The sequence below is a fragment of the Rhineura floridana genome, chromosome 5 (assembly GCF_030035675.1).
Source record: "Rhineura floridana isolate rRhiFlo1 chromosome 5, rRhiFlo1.hap2, whole genome shotgun sequence".
NCBI lineage: Eukaryota > Metazoa > Chordata > Lepidosauria > Squamata > Rhineuridae > Rhineura > Rhineura floridana.
In genome coordinates, this window is record NC_084484.1 from 173,815,283 (window position 1) to 173,836,694 (window position 21,412).

General features: G+C 45.3%; 1 protein-coding gene across 1 annotated transcript in view; it reads left to right on the forward strand.

Moving 5' to 3' along the window:
- The first annotated feature begins 4,402 nt into the window (after nt 1-4,402).
- Nucleotides 4,403-21,412, forward strand: part of LOC133386123 (uncharacterized) — a 91,554-nt gene continuing 74,544 nt past the window's right edge. Inside the window, exons 1-2 of the mRNA XM_061629730.1 lie at nt 4,403-4,420; nt 13,338-13,783. Coding sequence (XP_061485714.1) covers nt 4,403-4,420; nt 13,338-13,783 — 464 coding nt within the window. The remainder of the gene's footprint in view (nt 4,421-13,337; nt 13,784-21,412) is intronic.

A 21,412-nucleotide genomic window follows, 5' to 3' on the forward strand; every position in this document is an offset into this window, starting at 1 on the left:
GGCTTGTTGAAAGAGGACGGACTTCAATACGCGCCGAAAAGATAACAGAAATTATGCCTGTCTAATATTTAAGGGTAGAATATTCCACAGTGCCGCCACACTAAAGGTCCGTTTCCTATGTTGTGCAGAATGGACCTCCTGATAAGATGGTATCTGCAGGAGGCCCTCATCTGCAGAGTGCAGTGATCGACTAGGTCTTTTAGGTATTCTGGTCCCAAGCTGTATAAGGCTTTGTACACCAAAACTAGAGCCTTGAATTTAGCCCGGTAGCGAATGAGCAGCTGGTGCAATTCTTTCAGCAGTGGGGTGACATGTTGGTGATACACTGCCCCAGTGAGCAGTCTCGCCATCGCATTTTGCACCAGCTGCAGCTTCCAGACCAACCCCAAGGGTAGCCCCACATAGAGTGCATTACAGTAATCCAGTCTGGAGGTTACCAGTGCATGGACCACAGTGGTCAGGGTATCCCAGTCCAGAAACGGCCACAGCTGTCTTAGCAGTCGAAGCTGATAAAAGGCACTCCTAGCCACTGAGGTCACCTGGCCCTCTAGCAACAAAGATGGATCCAGGAGCACCCCCAGACTACAGACCTACTCTTTCAGAGGGAGTACAAACCCATCCAAAGTAGGCAACTGATGAATTATCCAAACTTGGGAACCAACAACCCACAGCATTTCTGTCTTGCTAGGATTCAGACTCAGTTTATTGGCCCTCATCTACCGAGTCCAGGCAGCAGTCCAGGGCTTGCACGGCCTCTCTTGATTCAGATGTTACAGAGGAATAGAGCTGGGTATTGTCAGTGTACTGCTGACACCTTGCCCCAAATCTCCTGATGAATACTCACAAGTGCTTCATATAGATGTTAAACAGCATGGGGGACAAGATGGTACTCTGTGGCACCCAACAGCACAACTGCCAGGGGGCCGAAAGACAATCACCCAATGCAATTCTCTGAAAATGACCCTGAAGATAGAATTGGAACCACTGTAAAACAGTGCCTCCAATACCCATCTCACCAAGTCGGCCCAGAAGGATACCATGATCAATAGTATCAAAAGCTGATGAGAGACCAAGTAAGAATAACAGGATCACACTCCCCCTGTCCTCCTCCTCATAAGGTCATCCATCAGGATGACCAAGGGCAATTCAGTCCCGTAACCAGGCCTGAACCCAAACTGGAATGGGTCAAGATAATCTGTTTCATCCAAGAGTACTTGCAATTGCTGCGCCACAACCCTCTCAATCACCTTCCCTAACAAGGGGGTATTTGCAACTGGTCGGTAGTTGTCACAAACCAATGGGTCCAGGGTGGACCTTTCCAGGAGTGGTCGGATCACCGTCTGTTTCAGGGCAGCTGGAACCACTCCCTCCCACAATGATGTGTTGACCACAACCTGGGTCCACTTGGTCAAACCCCCTCGGCAAGCTTTAATAAGCCCAGAAGGGCAAGGGTCGAGAGGACACATTGCTGGTCACATCATCACAAGCACCTTGTCCACGTCATCAGGCCACATCAACCAAAACCATTCCCAAGAAGTTGCAGCAGATGTTGCACTGGACACCTCATGGAGGACTAAAATAGATGTGGATGAGGCATCAAGATTGCTACGGAGGAAAACAACTTTTCCCTCAAAGTGCCTTGCAAACAATTCACAGTGGGCCTCCAAAGGGTGTAAAACTCAATTTCCTGGAGTTTATGTCAACAGACCCCTGACAATACGGAAAAGCTCCACTGGACAGCTACTTGAGGATGCGATGGTGGCAGAGAAGTGGGTCTTCTTTGCCGCCCTCATCGCCGCACAGTAGGCACGGTTATGATGTTTTACTCATGCCCGATCCGCCTCACAGCATGTCTTTCACTACTTGTGCTCTAGCCATCATCCAGCCTGTTTCATTGCCCTTAGCTCACTGGTTTACCAAGGTGCAAACTGAGCTCCACAATGCTGGAGAGGGCGCTCGGGGGCAACCGTGTCAAGAGCCCGACATGCCTCGCTGTTCTAATAACATATTAATACTAATAGACAACATCGTATTAGTCTATCAGATGTCTAGAGGGGAAAAGTAAGTCTTCACCTGGCACTGAAAAGATGTCAATGAAGGCACCAGGCAGACCTCACTGGGCAGTGTATTCCCCAACTGAAAAGCCCCTCTCCATTGTCACCACCCTCCATGCCTCCCTCAGAAGGAGGACCTGGAGAAGGGCCTCAGAAGATCTAAGGGTCTGTGTAGAGCCTGGAAAAGTTACTTTTTAAAACTACAACTCCCATCAGCCCCAGCCAGCATGGCCACTGGATTGGGCTGATGGGAGCTGTAGTTCAAAAAAGTAACTTTTCCAAGCTCTGGGTCTGGGGAGGTTCAAAAGTATTCAGAGCAGATTTGGGGACAATGTGAGCCACTTGGTCGGGAGAAGAAGAGTGTGGAAACCCTGTTGCACTAGCACTAACTCTAGTAGGTAGTTCAATACCACCCCCAGGAAGATGCAGCAGTTGTGGGAACTATTGTGCCAAGTAGGATTACTGTTTTTAACAGGTTGTTTTCACAGTAGAAGTGTTTTTATTCATTCATTATTTATTATTACATTTACATCCCACCTTTCCTCCAAGGAGCTTAAGGTTGATTGCTACTAGGAATTTTTAACTGTTTTTAGAAGTTTAAATTGTATTATAGTATTGACATGTTTGCCGTCCCTGGCTCCTTTGGAGGAAAGTGCAGGATATAAATCTAATAAATGAATAAGTTGGTTCCATGGTTCTGCACCTCTGCATTTTCTCCTCACAACCTGGTGAGGTAAGTTAGGCTAAGATTGGCACAAGGTTACCCAGTGAACTTCATGGCTGAGGGCAGATTTGAACTCTGATCTTCTAATGCAACCCTCAAACTCAGGGGTGAGGAAGTGGATCCGGCTGAAGGCAGGATCCAGAAGTACCCAAGCTTTTGTGGGCCATTTTGATAAGCAGGTAGGGCTGTCAGTTGCCTGATGTAATCTTCAGTGCTTGGAATTAACTAGTTCAGTTTAACAAAGTTCACTGAATTATGTAGTTCACAAATCTCTGAACCATCATCTGAAAGTAGTTCCCATAATTACCTAGAGAACTGAACATGAATTAAGTGCAATTTGAGGTGGAATGTTGAACAATTCCTAGTTCATCTTCAAGTTCATTCTCTTACATGTGCTTTTTACTCTGTAGACTCTTTGAGCGTTTATGTTTAAAGATAATAATTGTTGAGGAAAATACATTAAACAATTCACATTCCACTGTGTGTGTGTTTTGATGTTTTCTTAGTTTTCTTACGTATATACTTCAGCACAGCAGCTTCTAACATTCTGAATGCTAGGAAAAATTGCCGAGGGTCGTTTGGATGGACATGAATTGAATTGTGAACTGAACGTGAACCAAACTGGTCCATTTTGTAAAGGGACAAACATGAACTGGAATTAGTTCTTTTTTTGGACATGTTGAATTTGAACTAGGACTAGTTCCTTTTAAAAATGAACCTTCCAAGCTCTAGCCATATTTAAAGAAAGAAATGACAGTGCCCTCTAAATGCATTCCCAAATCTTCCTTTACAGCCCCGGCTTGCATTCAGAAACAATTCAAGTCTCTGCTGCAAAAGAAGAATCAGCTACACAAATGGAATGTCCTCCTGGTTCTTCCTTTTGAATTTGGCACCATGGGTTTACTTGTCCTGCACCTGATGTCATATGGCATCATGTGATGGGCAGGTGGGTGTGGTTTGGATCAAACCACATTGTGGGCCAAATGGGGAAGGCCTGGCCTCATTAGGCCCCCAGGCTGGAGGTTCCCAACTGCTACTTTAACAACTACTTTCCACTCCACCAAGAGTTGCTTGCTTTCAACTGAAAAATGAAAGTGGGGAATAGCCTGCAAGAAAAGGCTTAACAGCAATACTGCAACATTTGCTAACATTTGTTGTAAATTTATTAATGGGGCATCAACAAAGGATTGTGGTGGAAGCTACAATTACCTCTTCTGGTTGTTTGTTTTTATAGATTTGTCTGCTCACCGCAACCTTAGCAGAATGACAACCAGCATCCCATTGTGAGCGGCACTACACACAAGGCTGCATACATGCTGATGAGAGCTCATGTGGAAAGAATGATGTTTTTCAAGCTGTCAAGAGCACTTTGCCAATTACTTTCTCTGGTGGGAATTGAAAAATCAATTTCATTTTCAAGAAAAAAGGTTGAGTTGATGTTGAAAGTGTTGCATTTGGAAAGTAAAATCATCTGCCCGCAGACAATGTGGGTAAGGGTTACAATATTTATGCATGTGTGGTCCGCCCCTACTGTTAGGCAGAGTGAGGCACCTGCCTCAGGTGGCAGATGTTGGGGCAGGGGGAGGCAGCCGCCTGTCCATTCCTACTGAAGCCCACATGTACCATGGAGGATGTTCCATTGGTGAGTGGTAAAGGAAGATTCAACTGCTAGTCCAGTCATATTCTGAATGTCAAATGGAGAGGGAGCGGAAGCAAACTGTCTTGGGCCAACCTTGGTTTATCTGGATGTCTGCTAGACACAAGATGCATAGATTTCCCACTCAGAGACTGAAATTCTACTGTACCTTAGCTAAACTCTGCAGTCTGACCACTCTAGCAGTTCATGTGATCATTTAAATACAGTATGCCCCCCAAATGCAAAATATTAGAACAATTAGTTCTCAGGGACTGGTACCAGAAAAAATATGATGTCCTTGGTAGGGACGGAGGAGAAATTTGATTCAGTTTGATTTAAAGCTGATTCTTTCCAAGAAAACAATATGAAAACAATATGAGAAGCAAAACAGCCAACATTTGACATTTAACTTATTCAAATTTTGCGATGCAGTTGTCCAGCCAAACAATGTTTACAAAAATGCATATGTAAATGAAAATAATATAGTGAAAATAACATACACAAATGCATTATATTAGGAGAAATTGCTTGCAAAAATGTGTATTTTATTCAAAACTGCAAACAAAACTGTTTTTTCAGAGAAATTCACCCTAAAATGTTGAGAATTTTCATAAGGACATATTTTTTTTTAGTTTGCAAATTGCTGCAGAAATGCGGGGAACTGAATTTTAGACTGCAAAATGAGAAACTAGGAGAACCGAAATGGACAGATCTTTCCATCCCTAGTTTCTGGTAAAAAATAGAGACAGTGGGAATATATGCAACGTGTTCACCCTCAGGGAAAGTTGTGTATGTTTGTATGTGTGTTTTAGCAACATAGGCAGTAGAAGCAAGTGAACCTTGATATGGTTTGTTTGATTTGAGCTGTCCCTTGCTACTTGGAGGTTTAGATGAGCAGGTGTTGTCTTACGCAATATTTTCCCTCTCCCGGCAGAATGTTTGGTTTTGTCATCCACATCCTATGAGGGCTTTGCATTTCTCATCTTATCTGTCTGTCTTAGATGAACACCAGCTTACCCCTTGCATGCTGGTGCACTGAGAACATTCCACTTTCCTTCATCACGGGGTGTCTTCCAGAAGCAATGTGGCCGGCCTAGGTCTAGCAAACGAGACATTAACAAAGATTGGCAATAACAACTAAAACTTGAATTCCCCCCTTGGTGTGTGAGAACTTTCTTGAGGTGAAATTACCTAGTTGTAGTTGTATGCGACTGCTGAGCATTTGCGGTTGCCTCCGTTTATCTATTTATTTATTATTAGATTTATATCCTGCCCTTCCTCCCAGCAGGAGCCCAGGGCGGCAAACAGAAGGGCTAAAAACACATCAAAACATAAAAAAACCAGACCTTAAAATACACCAAAACAAAACAACTTTAAAAACATTTTTAAAAAGCTTTAAAAACAACTTTAAAAAAGGTTAAAAAACTTTTTTTTTAAAAAACAACACCACATATTAAAAAGCAATTCCAACACAGATGCAGACTGGGATTTTGCATGCTAACCAAGACAGCTGCTAGAGAACAGAAGCCATTTTATATTTATTATTTTATTTTATTATTTCAATTTATATACCGCCCTTAGCGAAATAGCTCTCAGGGCAGTGAACAAACAAAATAAAATACAATATATCATAATAAAAATACAAAAACATATACAAACAAACCACAAAAAGCACAGCAAAAACAAAATAAATAAATTTTGATCCCCTAAGGGGTTTTTGTATGATTACTGCTTATGGGTCCAAGATTTGCATTGAGTAGACTGACAAGGAAAGGGATCTTGAGGTTGTTGTGAATAGTTTGATAAAAATACCTTCCTACAAATCCATGGTGCAACCAAATTCTGAATACAGTTCTTGTTACTACGCCTCAAAAAAGGTGTAAAAAAAAAGGAAAGCAAGAGAATCAAGGGGCTACATAAGCTCCCCTATGAAAAAGGGTGATAAAGTTTGGTCTTGCTAGTTTAGGAAAAAAAGGTGAGAAAGGGGAGGAAACATGATGGAGATGTGTAATATTATGCATGGTTTGGTGAAAGTGGATAGAGAGGTGTTCCTCTCTCAGAGACATGTAGGAGAGTCAGGAACTATAGATCTGTGAAGGGTGAACTACAATTCCTAGGATCCTTTGGGAGAAGTTATGAGCTTTAAACATATTTTGTGGATGTGACCATATTTATATACTCATATATCTTAGGGGTGGGGAACCTTTTTTAGCCTCCGCATTCCATTCTAGGCAACCTTCCGAGGGCCATGTACCAGTGGTGGGCGGGGCCAGAGTCCAAAGTGGGCAGAAAAACAAACATAAAACATTGGCCCAGTGTGTGGTAGCTACAAAAATGGCAAATTCCATGTTGGGGTTCGTTGGGAAAGGAATCAAAAATAAAACTGTTGATATCATAGATCTGCCATCCTACAAATCCGTGGTGCAACCAAATTTTTAATACAGTAGGCTGTACAGTGTGCTGTAGGCTAGTTTCTATACACAGACACCCCTCTCTGTTCTCCAGGGAAGCAAAAGGTATTATGAGAGTTCAAGGATGGATTCCAGCCAGACAAAAACACTCAAAGAGAGTGCAAAGCAGCATTAGCAAGGGGTGTCATCCCCAGGGCCAGATAGCGAGGTCTGGAGAAAATATTTCGTCCCTGGGCCTCTGGTTCCCTATCCCTGATGCATCATTTCCCTTTAAAGGAGGACTTTAATGCCTTCCCTCAAGCTACCTCTTTATCATGCCTTTATAAACTGCAATTTCTGCAATATTGTACCTTTAGCTCCCTTGGCATCTGTAGTAACTCTGGTGTAATGTGACAGTTATAAATGATGTTAGTGAGGCGTGAATGTTTAGCTTGGAAAAGAACATTCTGCCATCAAGAAAGCAGCAGCAGGCAACATTAGTCTCATCACAAATCTTGGTAATTTCAACTAGGGCCGGCGCCAGGCCTGACTGGGCCCTTGGGCACCAGCCTGCCCCGGGTTAGCTGCACTGTAGCCCAACACCGCCTGATACAGGCAGCGTGGAACTAATAAACCCACCAATGTGCCCCACCTACCTCTTGTGTCGTGTGAATACTCTGCATACGTAGCACGCATGCCTGCCATCAACCAAGATGGGGGGGGTTTAGCCCCTTAGGGAAAGACCTTGGGTAGAAGACAGCATCTTTTTGGCAACTCTGGGGGCAAGAAGTCTGCATCCACCTGGAGCAGGGTAATGTGTCTGATGATCACATCTTCCTTCTCTTCATCACTGAACAACTACACTAGCTATTTAACAGCCCACAGGCAACTATATTGCAGCATGTGTGTGAATGTATCTATATGTATGGCTATGGACACATTTGCAGTCAGTAGCATAGCGGCAAATTCAGAAGTGCAGGGTCCCTTCATGACAGTCACAGCCACACACCCTTCTAAGATTATACAACCTTCTAAAATAATCTGGCCAGGCTTGAATACTGCTTTCTGCTTCTCTATCACTGTCACCTTTTGACTGTCCTTTCTCACTGACAGAGATACTGCTTGAATGACTGGATTCAGTGCCTACATGTTTATCTCCAGCTGCTATCAAACTGCTTGATGATGTAGATGGGATGCTATCATCAGGATTCACAGTATCTTATTCTGTAGTTACAGAATTCTCACTCTACACAGCTTGTCTTGTCTTGTTGAAGTAGGAACTAATAAAGGCTTGCTTGCAATAGACACTCATTGGGACTCTTCTCAGTAGCTAACACACTCCCCTTTCATGCTGATTGGCTCATAGGATGCTGGAGACATAGGGTCCTTGCTGAGACCTGGCTCCCAAAAATGGTAAGGGATCTAAGACACCCCCCAGGACCCTATACAACTACACCCCTGCTTCGTTATACTAGTTTTAGTGAGTCTTCACCTCCGTTGTGACTCCAGGGACACACAATGTCAAACAAACTCTGCTCCTTTTTACTCCAAAATCTAGGATCTTTGAGATTGGATGTCTTTTCCCTTTAAGCCAGCTTCACACTGACTTCAGAACTGGTCGATCAACCCATTGTGACTCCAAGGTGTGTCCAATGGAAACACTTTGCAGTGGGCAGTTTTTTAAGCTCTGACATCAGCCGCGGGGCTGGGCGTATTCCAATCAAACAATAAAGATGTGTGCAACCAGGTTCAGATTCATTTCAAACCACACCCAGACAAAATGGTCTCACTGCTTTTTAAGGCACTAGTGTACACATAGCCTGAGAGAGCAATTTTCTGAACTGTACTCAATAAATGTGGTGTTCATACCTTTCCCTCCCCTCTCCCTCCCGTACGAGTCTCACTAGTTTGTTTTTAAGTTGGTCTTTATGGGCATGTCCAGTGATATATTCTTTTGGTCTGAAGTGGTTGTCTGTATCAATTTTGTACTGGCAAAATCTTTGATATTTCCAGATGTTCATGTACATTTAAACTATATTCCTATATTGTGGGGATTAATGGCAGCACAACAAAAGTGGGCATTGCAAGCCCTTATGGTTGCCAAGAGGCTTATACTATGAGCCTGGAAAGATAAAATGCCCACCAACTATTATGCAATGGCCCGAGGACCACACCACCCTTGCTACAGTTGAACTTTTTTTTTTTTTATAAACACCAGTTTCGTAGTGGATACCTGCTTGGACATTTGGAAGGCTTCTGTCGACTTATACATTTAATTTTAGTTGGAAGTACTGGTGCTGTTCCATTTTCAATGTGACAGTATGTGTGTTGGTATTGTGTTTTTTTCTCTGTTTACAATCCCCCCCCTTCTCTTTCTTTGTTAAATTTGACAAATAAATAAGAAGCTGGGCTTTATGCACAACAAAGCATTCAAACTAAAATATTTGACTGGTGGGAAAAAATCAATAAAGCATGCTTAATGTAGTTTAAATCATTGGTCTTCAACTGGTGGGTCAGGACCTACTATTGGGTTGCAACAGCAGTACTGATCTAAGCTGGGTTGCAACAGCAGTACTGCTGGAAGTGGGGCAAGAGCAACTCCTGTTTTGTTCCTTGGTTTATGTTCCAGAAGGGAGATGGCGTTAGGGTCCTCCAGATGGATAGGCTTAACTACCTTTACCTGTGATGCTCTCCCAAACTTGGGTGTTGCGCCTCCAACTTAGTTAGTTAGAACTGGGTATGCCTTCCTATCTACTATGCATTTCTATAAATAAATCAACTTTTCTTATTTTACTAAGTCTTAAGTCTCAGTGATCTCAATGCAAGGTAAAAGCCTGCTACTTAGGTAAATGCACCCACTGGCTCACACACATCTCAGACCGTTGAGGATCTCTGCTAATATCTATACAAATTTACATAACAAGTACTACCCCCATACAAATCTACAGCAAAACAATTAAGAATTAGGTCCCCAAATACAGTGTTGCAAATGTTTGGGCTAAAGGAGGGTCCTTGGGGAGAAAAGGCTGAAGATTGCTCCAATAACCAGCAGAGGCTGTAAGCACATTAGCTGCCAAATCAAAGCGTTCCCATGAGCCACATCTGGAGAAGAAGTGGGTTGATGTGCCAATGAGTCGTGAAATCTCTTTGAAGCTGCTTTTTTTTTTTTAAGCACTCAAGCTGCTCCCACCAGGTTTCACAGTAAAACGGGGCAGGGTTTGACCAGCATAATGTGCTCCCATTTTCAGAAGAGAAAGGTGGAGATGCGCTGGAACCAGCAGAACTCTGAGTGTGTTTCAGAGTATTCCTTGGCATACTCAAAGGCCTCCTGTGACAATTTAGCAAAGCATTTTGCTGATAAAATCGAACATCTAAGAAGCTCGATTTCGCATACCGTGAATGCAGATAGTGGACCAGAGTTGACCAGTCATAATGTGATCAAATGGGATCGGTTTCAGCCTTTTCCTTCTGAGGATGTGGACAAGGTGCTGTCAACTGTGAAACCTACCACCTGTCTCCTTGATCCATGCCCGTCATGGCTCTTGATGAGCTGTAAAGAGAAATTGGGCGAAGGGATCAAGGCGGTGGTAAATGCATCCTTGAATGAGGGTGTATTGCCATTAGCCCTCAAGGAGGCAATTATAAAGCCCATCTTGAAAAAGCCCTCCTTGGATCCCCAAGATTTAAACAACTTCCGCCCAATTTCAAATCTACCATTCTTGGGCAAGGTCATTGAGCGAGTGGTGGCCAATCAGCTGTCAGCGCACTTGGATGAAACGGATTATTTAGATCCATACCAATCGGGTTTCAGAACTGGACATGGAACTGAAACAGCCTTGGTCGCTCTGGTGGATGATATGAGGAGGGCATTAGATAGGGGAGAATCCACCTTTCTTGTCCTCCTAGATCTCTCAGCGGCTTTTGATACCGTCGACCGCGGTATCTTGCTGGATCGTCTGGAGGGATTAGGAATAGGAGGCACAGTATTAAACTGGTTCCGTTCCTTTCTCTCCGATAGGCACCAGCAGGTGGCATTGGGAGATGAGGTTTCAGACCCTTGGCCCCTCAATTGCGGTGTGCCACAGGGCTCTATCCTTTCTCCCATGCTATTTAACATCTATGTAAAACCGCTGGGAGCTATCATCAGGAGGTTTGGGCTGCAGTGCCACCAATATGCGGATGACACTCAGCTCTACCTCTCATTTAAGTCCTCACCAGAGTCGGCTGTGGAGACCATGTCCAAGTGTCTGGAATCCGTGAGTGGATGGATGGGAAGAAACAGGCTAAAGCTGAATCCTGATAAAACTGAGGTACTGCTCGTGGGAGACAAGGGGGGTTTGGGAAACATCGACCTGGTATTTAATGGGGTAAAATTGCCCCTGAAGGACCAGGTCCGCAGCCTCGGGGTGATCCTTGATTCCAAGCTGTCCATGGAGGCTCAGGTTTCATCGGTGTGCCGGGCAGCTTGGGGTCAATTGCGTCTCATACGAAGACTGCAACCCTACCTTCCTGTCCACCAGCTCCCACTCGTAGTACACGCTCTGGTCACCTCTCGTTTAGACTACTGCAACGCGCTCTACGTGGGGTTGCCCTTGAAAACAGTCCGGAAATTACAGCTGGTACAAAATACGGCAGCTTGTCTACTTACGAACACCCGCCTTTATGATCATATTACCCCAGTGCTGTACAATCTACACTGGCTCCCAGTTATTTTCCGGGCTCAATTCAAGGTGTTGGTATTAACCTATAAATCCCTGTACGGTTTCGGCCCAGTATACCTGATGGAGCGCCTCCAACGTCATAAATTGTGCCGCCCTACAAGATCTGCACTCAGGGCCTCCTCTCAGTCCCGTCAACTAAAGTGATTGGGTTGGTGAGGACTCGGGAGAGGGCCTTCTCTGTGGCGGCCCCCACGATTTGGAACTCCCTCCCAATAGATCTTCGACATGCCCCTTCCTTATATATATTTCGCCGAGGCCTGAAGACTTGGCTTTTCCATCAGGCCTTTATGAACTTGAGACTTCTAAGGTGAACTAGCTTCAGAATTGTATTACTGACAACTCTACTAAATATTGTAATTTTGCATTGTGCTGTACTGGTTATATTGTTTTTATTGTATCATATTTTACCATGTATTTTATCGTGCTTTATTGTACGCCGCCTAGAGTGGCCATTGGCCAGATAGGCGGCCTATAAATTAAAGTTTATTATTATTATTATTTCTACCCTCAGACTGAGCTTTAAATAAGCCTATAGCTTCCTTTAAGCAACTAGGAACACAGGAAGCTAGCTTATGCTGAATAAGACCATTGGTCCATTTACCTCAGTACTGTCTACACTGACTGGCAGCAACTCTCCAGGCTTTCAGGGAAGGAGTCTCTCCCAGCCCTGCCTGGAGATGCTGAGGGCTGAACCTGGGACCTTCTGCATGCAAATCAGATGCTCTACCACTGAGCTATGGACCTTCCACTCTACAGAATGTCTTGGGCCAGCCTTGTAAAGGATGCAGCTTTCTCCTGTGGGGCTGGTGCTCCAGCACACAAACACACAAATCATGACTGCTCTTTTCTTGATTAGCATCTGCTCACCCTAATCAGTCCTCCCTCCCGTCAGGCAGAAGTAAGCTGATTGGGAGCATCATGAAAGGACAGCAAATTGTAGGTTGCTTACTTAATTATAGTCGGAAGAGGGAGACAGGTGCTTGTGTGATTAAAAAGAAAAAAAGATGTTTTGTGTCACCTTCTTACCAAAATAACTTGACCAGCCTTAGCCACACAATGGGTTGTATCCGATGCGACTCCTCCTGGGAGGAGACCCATTGGAATGAAGGGACTTAAATTAGGGACGGGTCAGGGGTAGAGCATCAGAAGGTCCCAGGTTCAATCCCATCCCCCTCCAGTTAGAACTGGGTTTGCCCCGTCTGAAACCCTAGAGAGCTGCAGCTGCCAGTCAGGGCAGACAATACAGAACAAGATGGACCAACAGCAGCTTCCTACGTTTTTTATCAGGAAAACCTGGACATCAAGAAAAACTTCCTAACTGTTACAGCCATACGACAATGGAACCAATTACCTAGAGAGGTAGTGGGCTCTCCGACACTGGAGGCCTTCAAGAGGCAGCTGGACAGCCATCTGTCGGGAATGCTTTCATTTGGATTCCTGCATTGAGCAGGGCGTTGGACTCGATGGCCTTGTAGGCCCCTTCCAACCTTACTATTCTACGATTCGATAATTCCCTCCACTGAAATGAATGGAGGGAAGTTACTCGTAGCCATTCATTTCAATATGGCCCAACGCTCTAACTCAGCCTAAGGCAGTTTCCTCCGCTCCTCCTTGTGTCCAGGCATTTCAATAAGCCTACTCGGAGCAGGAGTAGCCCAAGATACTGCCCAGTGTCCCTTGAGGCGGAGATGTGTAGGGAGGCGCCATTTCCTCCTCCTCCTCCTCCCAGCCCTGACCGTAATCCCAGCTGGGCCGGGCCCTGCAGCGGGAAACAGGCTGCCCAGTTTACTCCAGCTCGCTGGGGCCTGAGAGTGGCAACTCTTGAGGGAGCCCAAACCCCTCCCGCGCTCCCCAATAAAGGCTGGAAGGAGGAACCAGACCGTCCCTGCGGAGCGTGGGCAGCAACGGAGGAACACTCCTCCTTGCCACACACACACACACACACACACACACACGCCTCTCTGTCCTCGGCGAAGCAGGCGCCCGCCGAGCCGCGCGCGTTGTTCAGCGGCAACTGGCGCCGAAGACGCGGGGCGTGGAGTTCACCTGGCCGAAGATGCGATTCCCCGGCGGTGGCTGAGCGAGCGGGGCGGCCACATCCTGCGCCTCGTTGTTGGCCAGCGCCCTGCCCTTTCCTTGCCTGAGCCCTTCTTCCTTTGCCGGGGGGACCATGCTGAAGGAGACGGGCAAGGAAGGGACGGCTCCGGGGCTCTGGCTGCTGGTCCTACTTCTCCTGGTTCCGCCGTCGGCCGTGCAAGGTGAGCGGCGTCTTCGGGATGGAGGCATCTGGGAACGTAGGAAGCTGTTTTTCTCCGGAGGCAGAGCGTTGGTCCCGCTAGCTCCGTAGCGCCTGCACTGACTGGTAGCGGCTGTCCAGGGTTAGGCACGTAGAAAGCTGCCTTCTACCAGGTCAGGCCAACAGTCCATCTAGCTCAATAATGCCTACACTGACTGGCAGCGGCTCTTCAGGGTTTCTCCCCCAGCCCTACCTGGAGACGCCAGGGGTTGAATCTGGGACCTTCTGCATGCACAGCAAATGCTCTGCCACTGAGGTACAGCCCTCTTTTTGCTGGGTTGTGTAGTTCTACTAGCAAAGGTTTTATTTATTGGAGGTCTCTCGTTGCAGCGCGCCAAAGGCGGGGGTCTGCTTTTGCTAGCCTAGGTTTGTTTTTACACAACCCGCAGCAATTTTTTTTAATGGTTTGGATCCAGACTTGCAGTCCAATCCTAGCCGTGCCTGCTTTGTAGAGCTGGAAAAGGTTCAGGGGAACCGGCATGATCCAACGGATGGAGCAACTCCCCTACGAGGAAAGGTTTCAGCATTTGGAGCTTTTCAGTTTAGAAAAAAGGTGAGTCAGAGGGGACAGGGGAGATAAGTGTATAAAACTGTGGAGAAAGTGGACAGAGAAAAGTTTTTCTCCCTGTGTCATAACGCTAGAACTCAGGGACGTCCAATGAAGCAGAATGTTGGAAGATTCAGGAGCAGACAAAAGAAAGTACTTCGCTGCAGTGCGCAGTTACAAACAGTGGAATTTGCTCCTACAGAAGGCAGCGATGGCCACCAACTGGGTGGGACACCATTAAAAGAGGATTAAGCAGATTCATGGAGAAGTACTAATCCTATTGGAGAGGTTAGGTCTCCACTGTTGGAGGGAGTATGCTTCTGAAGACCAGCAGCTGGAAACCGCAGGAGGGGAGAGTGCTCTTGTGCTCAGGTCCTGCTTGTGGGCTTCCCACAGGCATCTGGGTGGCCTCTGTGAGAACAGGATGCTGGACTAGATGGGCCACTGGCCTGATCAAGCAGGCTCGTCTTATGTTCTTACTCAGAAGTAAATGCTATTGAATTCAATGGGGCTTACTCCCAGGCAAGTGGTGGGGTTAAAGTTGTAGCCTTACTCCCTATTGGAAAAGGAAATGGACTGCCTTCAAGTCGATCCTGACTTATGGCGACTTTATGAATAGAGTTTTCATGGTAAGCTGTATTCAGAAGTGGCTTACCATTGTCTTCCTGTGAGGCTGAGAGGCAGTGACTGGCCCAAGGTCACCCAGTGAGCTTCATGGCTGTGTGGGGATTCAAACCTGGATCTCCCAGGTCGTAGGCCAACACTAACCACTATACAACACTGCCTCTCTTACTCCCTATTAAGCATTTCTACTTTGCTTTTTCTGTCCCACCAATGGAATTCTCCTCTGACAAGCTTTTGAAAGCGATTGCTGCTGGAGCCAGTCCCTTTGCAGCAATCTGTTTACAGGATGACAGATTTCTGCACTTATTAATTTAGCCTAATAGCACTAAAAAGCCCCTGGAGAGAAAGTGCTTTTGCCTGCCAGAGTGACTTCAGAGTGCTCCTATGCCTGTTTACTTCAATCAGTAGACTTGCTTGGAAGTAAATAAGCTCTGGATTACACCTTTAGATGCAAAGGCAGACCACACTCATGTAGCTGTTGCAATTGCACAAAATTCACTCTTCTGCACAACTGCCCTAAAGAGATGAGATGTGGGCATGAGAAGGCCATAGGATTACCAAATGTGCAGCAAAAATGTCCTGACTCTCAGAAATTTTACAGCTGCAGAAATTTACAGGAAAACCTTTTTGTGTTTTATCTGCTAACTGTTGAATTAAAGGTGCAGCTACAGTAGCTGCTTAAAAATCTGGCAACCCTACAAGGCTCCGTGGCATTGTTGTTGTTTTTTAATTTTATTATTATTATTATTATAATTTTGGAATGGTGTGAGCAGTGCAGCAGCTGCTGAGGCTGTGCTTGGCATGTTGTGGGAGTAAGTGGTGTTACTAGCATCAACTTCTTTCCAAGTAGAGGGCTCTGAGCCTTTGACACCCAGGGTAGCCAGATGCAAAGTGATACAGGACTCCTGTACCTTTTTATAGGTGAGTGGCAGAGAGTCAGTTGGCAGATGAAATGTTTCAGGCAGGGGCAAGAGAAATTGTGGTTTACTCCTCTGCTCAACTAGAGAAGGCACAAAATGCTGGCCACAGCCTTTACAGTCTGGTTAAACACACCAGTTTTGCAGAGTATGTAGTCAAGAGCCCCAAACTGGTCGGTCACCTTCTGTGGTGTAGATTGCCAAGATCAGGGAAGTTTCAGCAACATCTCCATCTGTGCTTGCTGCATATCTGGAATGGTGTCAAAAGCAAATCTGAAACCCTTCTGAAGCTGCCTTAAGACTATAAGAAGAGCCTGCCGGATCAGGCCAGTGGCCCATCTAGTCTAGCATCCTGTTCTCACAGTGGCCGACCAGATGCCCCTGGGAAGCCTCTAAACAGGGCCTGAACGCAAGAGCACTCTCCCCTCTTGCACTTTCCAGCACCTGGTATTCGAAAGCATGCTGCCTCTGACTAGGGTGGCAGAGCACAGCCATCCTGGCTAGTAGCCATTGATAGCCTTATTCTCCATGAATATAAGAGATGCTTTGCAGATAATTAACGCATGGCAAGGCAAGTGCAATGATCACCATCCAGCTGCCATATTACCCCCTCCCTCCCCCAATTGTCACCACAGGGGCATCTGCAGTAGAACTATATTGACCTGAGAGGAGAGGAAAAGAAGCAGTAACAGATTCTTTCCATTTTATTGCAGCTTTAAAAAATCATTACTTATTGTTGTAATAACCTTATTGTAAACCGCTTTGTGAAGTCCACCTGAAAAGTGGTATATAAATGCTTTAAATAAATAATAAGAGAGATCCAGTGTGATGTAGGGGACAAGTGTTGGACTAGGACCTGGGCTCCTCCAGGGGCTGCTAGGATTGTGCCAGCCAACCAGTGATGATGTTCAGTGTCTGCTAAGTGCTCCCATTGTTGGGTTTTCCAGGACTTCAGATCACATAGATTCTGCTGCTGGAAACAAGCCATTTCCCCCCCTCAGCAACTGAGATGGCCACACCTGTTGAACTGGGATTGCGAGTCAACATAAGCCGTTCCTTAGCAGTAGTAAGCATAGGAAGTAAATAAAGAAAGAAATCATGGAAGAGAAGTTGTGGGTTAGAACATAAGAACATAAGAAGAGCCTGCTGGATCAGGCCAGTGGCCCATCTAGTCCAGCATCCTGTTCTCACAGTGGCCAACCAGGTGCCTGGGGAAAGCCCGCAAGCAGGACCCGAATACAAGAACACTCTCCCCTCCTGAGGCTTCCGGCAACTGGTTTTCAGAAGCATGCTGCCTCTGACTAGGGTGGCAGAGCACAGCCATCACGGCTAGTAGCCATTGATAGCCCTGTCCTCCATGAATTTGTCTAATCTTCTTTTAAAGCCATCCAAGCTGGTGGCCATTACTGCATCTTGTGGGAGCAAATTCCATAGTTTAACTATGCGCTGAGTAAAGAAGTACTTCCTTTTGTCTGTCCTGAATCTTCCAACATTCAGCTTCTTTGAATGTCCACGAGTTCTAGTATTATGAAAGAGGGAGAAAATCTTTTCTCTATCCACTTTCTCAGTGCCATGCATAATTTTATATACTTCTATCATGTCTCCTCTGACCCGCCTTTTCTCTAAACGGCACATCTATGCTACAGATCTTGAATGTTTTGAAACTGAACCGAAACGAGCTTACGTTACGCTATTTTCTTATTTTCATATGATGCTTTAACTTGAATGTTGTGCAAGCTGTGCTGATTCCCCCCCCCCTTTTTTTATTTGAAGGATGGGATATAGAATACAAACATATTCATTTCTTGAGAACTGGTGTAGTGTAGTGGCCAAGAAACCGACTTACAAACAGGAAGCCTCCTGTTTGACTCTCCTCTGCCTCGAACTCACTAGCTGGCCATAGGCAAGCAAATCTCTCTCTCAGCCTCAGTCCCCCCTGTAAACAGTCATATCTCAGTGGTAGAGCATCTGCCTGGCATGCAGAAGGTCCCAGGGTCAAACCTTGATGTCTCCAGGTAGAGCTGAGAAAAGCTGCTGCCTGGAACACTGGAGAATTGCTGCCAGTCAGTGCAGACAGTATTGAACTCAGTGGACTGTGGTTTACTCGGTGTAAGACAGCTTCCTATGTCATTCTGTCCCTCTCCCCATCTGCAATTTGGGGGATAATAGTACTGACTTACCTGGCCAGGGATTGAAGCTGGGACCAGGTGGTGTCACTGCCTGCCTGCTTCCTTCTCCTCAGTCTGTGTTTCCCTTGTAGAACTCAGCAGGGTGGAGAATTGGGACAAAACTAGAACTGGTTGGCTCTGGCTCCACCTACTGTTGGCCTCCCTGTCTTCCTCCCCAATCCGCACCAGCGACACTGATCAAATTTCAAGTCTAATGATACCAGGGGCTTCCCAGTTCATTCTCTTGAGATGACCACAGACTAGACTGATCATCTCAGGGATGTCTGGATGAGCAGGTGCAGCATTTAGTGCAAGGTGACTCTGACCTGGGGCTGATAAGAGGTGTGTGTGCAGGGAACAGCTGGGACTCTCCTTACTACCACTGGGTGGCTCGTGTTGTGCACCCTTTTAATCCTGGCTCTTTTGATTTCATAGAATAGTAGAAATGGCCCATTTCCAGTGGGCTTCTAAGTGTTTTCGACTGAACGCACAAACTCTGCACCAGATGGAGAACCTGTAGCCACCTTCACCCAATGCTGTTGGCCTACAGCTCCCCTCATTCCTGAACGCTGGCCATGCTGGCTGGGACTTATGGAAGTTGGGAAGACTAGCATCATACAGAGGACCATCCCTGTCCTATGCAATCAGGATTCCTGTTCATGTGTGGGATCCTAAGAAGTCTTAGAAATGACCTTTGGGATGCAACAAGCATGCTGTTAGTGGGTGCAGGGACATGCCCTTGTGAGGAATCCATCCTTTTCTGTGGTAGCACCTATTCTCTGGAACCCCCTACCGATTAATTTGGCCTACTATTTCCTATGCCTAAGAAAAAATCAGGCATTTTGGCAATCCTACACAGTCATGTAATTTTATTATGTCTAGCATTTTCAATGTCTGTTTTTATTGCTATTTTTATATAAAAATAATGTTTTAAAAGGATTGTAGTTTGCTTGCATTGGTTTGATGATTTGTATTTACTTTTAGTTCTATTTTTTTTGGTAATATATCTTGTTTTAATAATGATTTTTTGTAATCCACCCAGAAGATATGGTCAATGGGCAGTTAAAAAGAGTCTAAATAAATAAATAATTTATACTATCTTATGTAAACCACTTAGAGATATTTTTTTTTTTACTAAGGGATATATAAAGCTTGCTAAATAAATTGAAGTGGAGCATGACCCTGGTTGTCATGTGATAATGCCTGAATAGGGCTGCAGGTTTCATAAGATGCCACCCTTCCATTTTTTAAAAGTAGAATTTGGTTTCGAGTTTTTATTTGAAAGTCAGACTGTAATCCTGTGCACAGTTGTCTGGAAACAAGCTCAACTGAAACTCGTGGGATTTATCTTTGAGCAGACATGCATAATGTTGCGCAGATAGGTTTTTAAACAGCAGCTTCCTAGAGGTTAAAAAACCACCTCTTGGTGACAAGGCAGAAAATCTGTTAAAATTTGGAACATGAGCTTGTTCTTGCTCTCTTTCAGCCACTGAGGGCTGTAATTAGCCTATGCTAGGAATGTGCTAGAATTCTGCCTAATTCAGATTTGGTACTGAATTTTCCATTAATTTGCTTATTCGCTATTGTTGCGGATCAGATTTTTATGTATTGATTTTTGGAAATGGATTTTTAAAAGATATGTGTCTAAACTATTGATATTCATATAGATATTTTATTGATATTTCAATTTATTGATATTTCCTTTAATTTATCTATATTTCCTTTCAAAATATTGATGCTTCCTTTTAAAAATATCAATATTAATATCATTATTTTTTCTCGAGGGGGAAAAATGCATCAGTAAAAGCAGCAGCTAGCAGACAAAAAATGAACTTGAATCGATAGCAGCCTGTTAGGTCGTTGGATTGCTTTCAAACCAGCATTGGCCAATAGATCCCACCCTAGCCTATGCATGAAATGGAAATGAAAGAAAAATGAAAGAAAAATGGCAAATGCAATTCAATATAAACAAGTGTAAAATTATGCATATTGGAGCAAAAAATCTGAATTTCACATATACGCTCATGGGGTCTGAACTGGCGGTGACCGACCAGGAGAGAGACCTCGGGGTTGTAGTGGACAGCACGATGAAAATGTCGACCCAGTGTGCGGCAGCTGTGAAAAAGGCAAATTCCATGCTAGCGATAATTAGGAAAGGTATTGAAAATAAAACAGCCGATATCATCATGCCGTTGTGTAAATCTATGGTGCGGCCGCATTTGGAATACTGTGTACAGTTCTGGTCGCCTCATCTCAAAAAGGATATTATAGAGTTGGAAAAGGTTCAGAAGAGGGCAACCAGAATGATCAAGGGGATGGAGCGACTCCCTTACAAGGAAAGGTTGCAGCATTTGGGGCTTTTTAGTTTAGAGAAAAGGCGGGTCAGAGGAGACATGATAGACGTGTATAAAATTATGCATGGCATTGAGAAAGTGGATAGAGAAAAGTTCTTCTCCCTCTCTCATAATACTAGAACTCGTGGACATTCAAAGAAGCTGAATGTTGGAAGATTCAGGACAGACAAAAGGAAGTACTTCTTTACTCAGCGCATAGTTAAACTATGGAATTTGCTCCCACAAGATGCAGTAATGGCCACCAGCTTGGATGGCTTTAAAAGAAGATTAGACAAATTCATGGAGGACAGGGCTATCAATGGCTACTAGCCATGATGGCTGTGCTCTGCCACCCTAGTCAGAGGCAGCATGCTTCTGAAAACCAGTTGCCGGAAGCCTCAGGAGGGGAGAGTGTTCTTGCACTCGGGTCCTGCTTGCGGGCTTCCCCCAGGCACCTGGTTGGCCACTGTGAGAACAGGATGCTGGACTAGATGGGCCACTGGCCTGATCCAGCAGGCTCTTCTTATGTTCTTATGTTCTTAAATGGACTGTCTTCAAGTCGATCCTGACTTATGGCGACCCTCTGAATAGGGTTTTCATGGTAAGCAGTATTCAGAGGGGGTTTAACCATTGCCTCCCTCTGAGGCTAGTCCTCCCCAGCTGGCTAGGGCCTGCTCAGCTTGCCACAGCTGCACAAGCCAGCCCCTTCCTTGTCCGCAACTGCCAGCTGGGGGGCAACTGGGACTATGCAGCTTGCCCACGGCTGCACAGGTGGCAGGACACGTGACCCCTGAGCCACTCACTGTGGGGGTGATCTTTAGCTGGCCCTTGACGCCTAGGAGACATGAGCGGGGCTTTGAACTCACAGATTCTGGACTCCCAGCCAGGCTCTCCTCCCCACTGTGCTATACCAGCTGCAGCCTATGCATAGACAGCAGGTTAATCAAGGCTTTTGTGGACGTGAGGCTAAACAAGACAGGATGTGAGAGAATCTAATTGGAT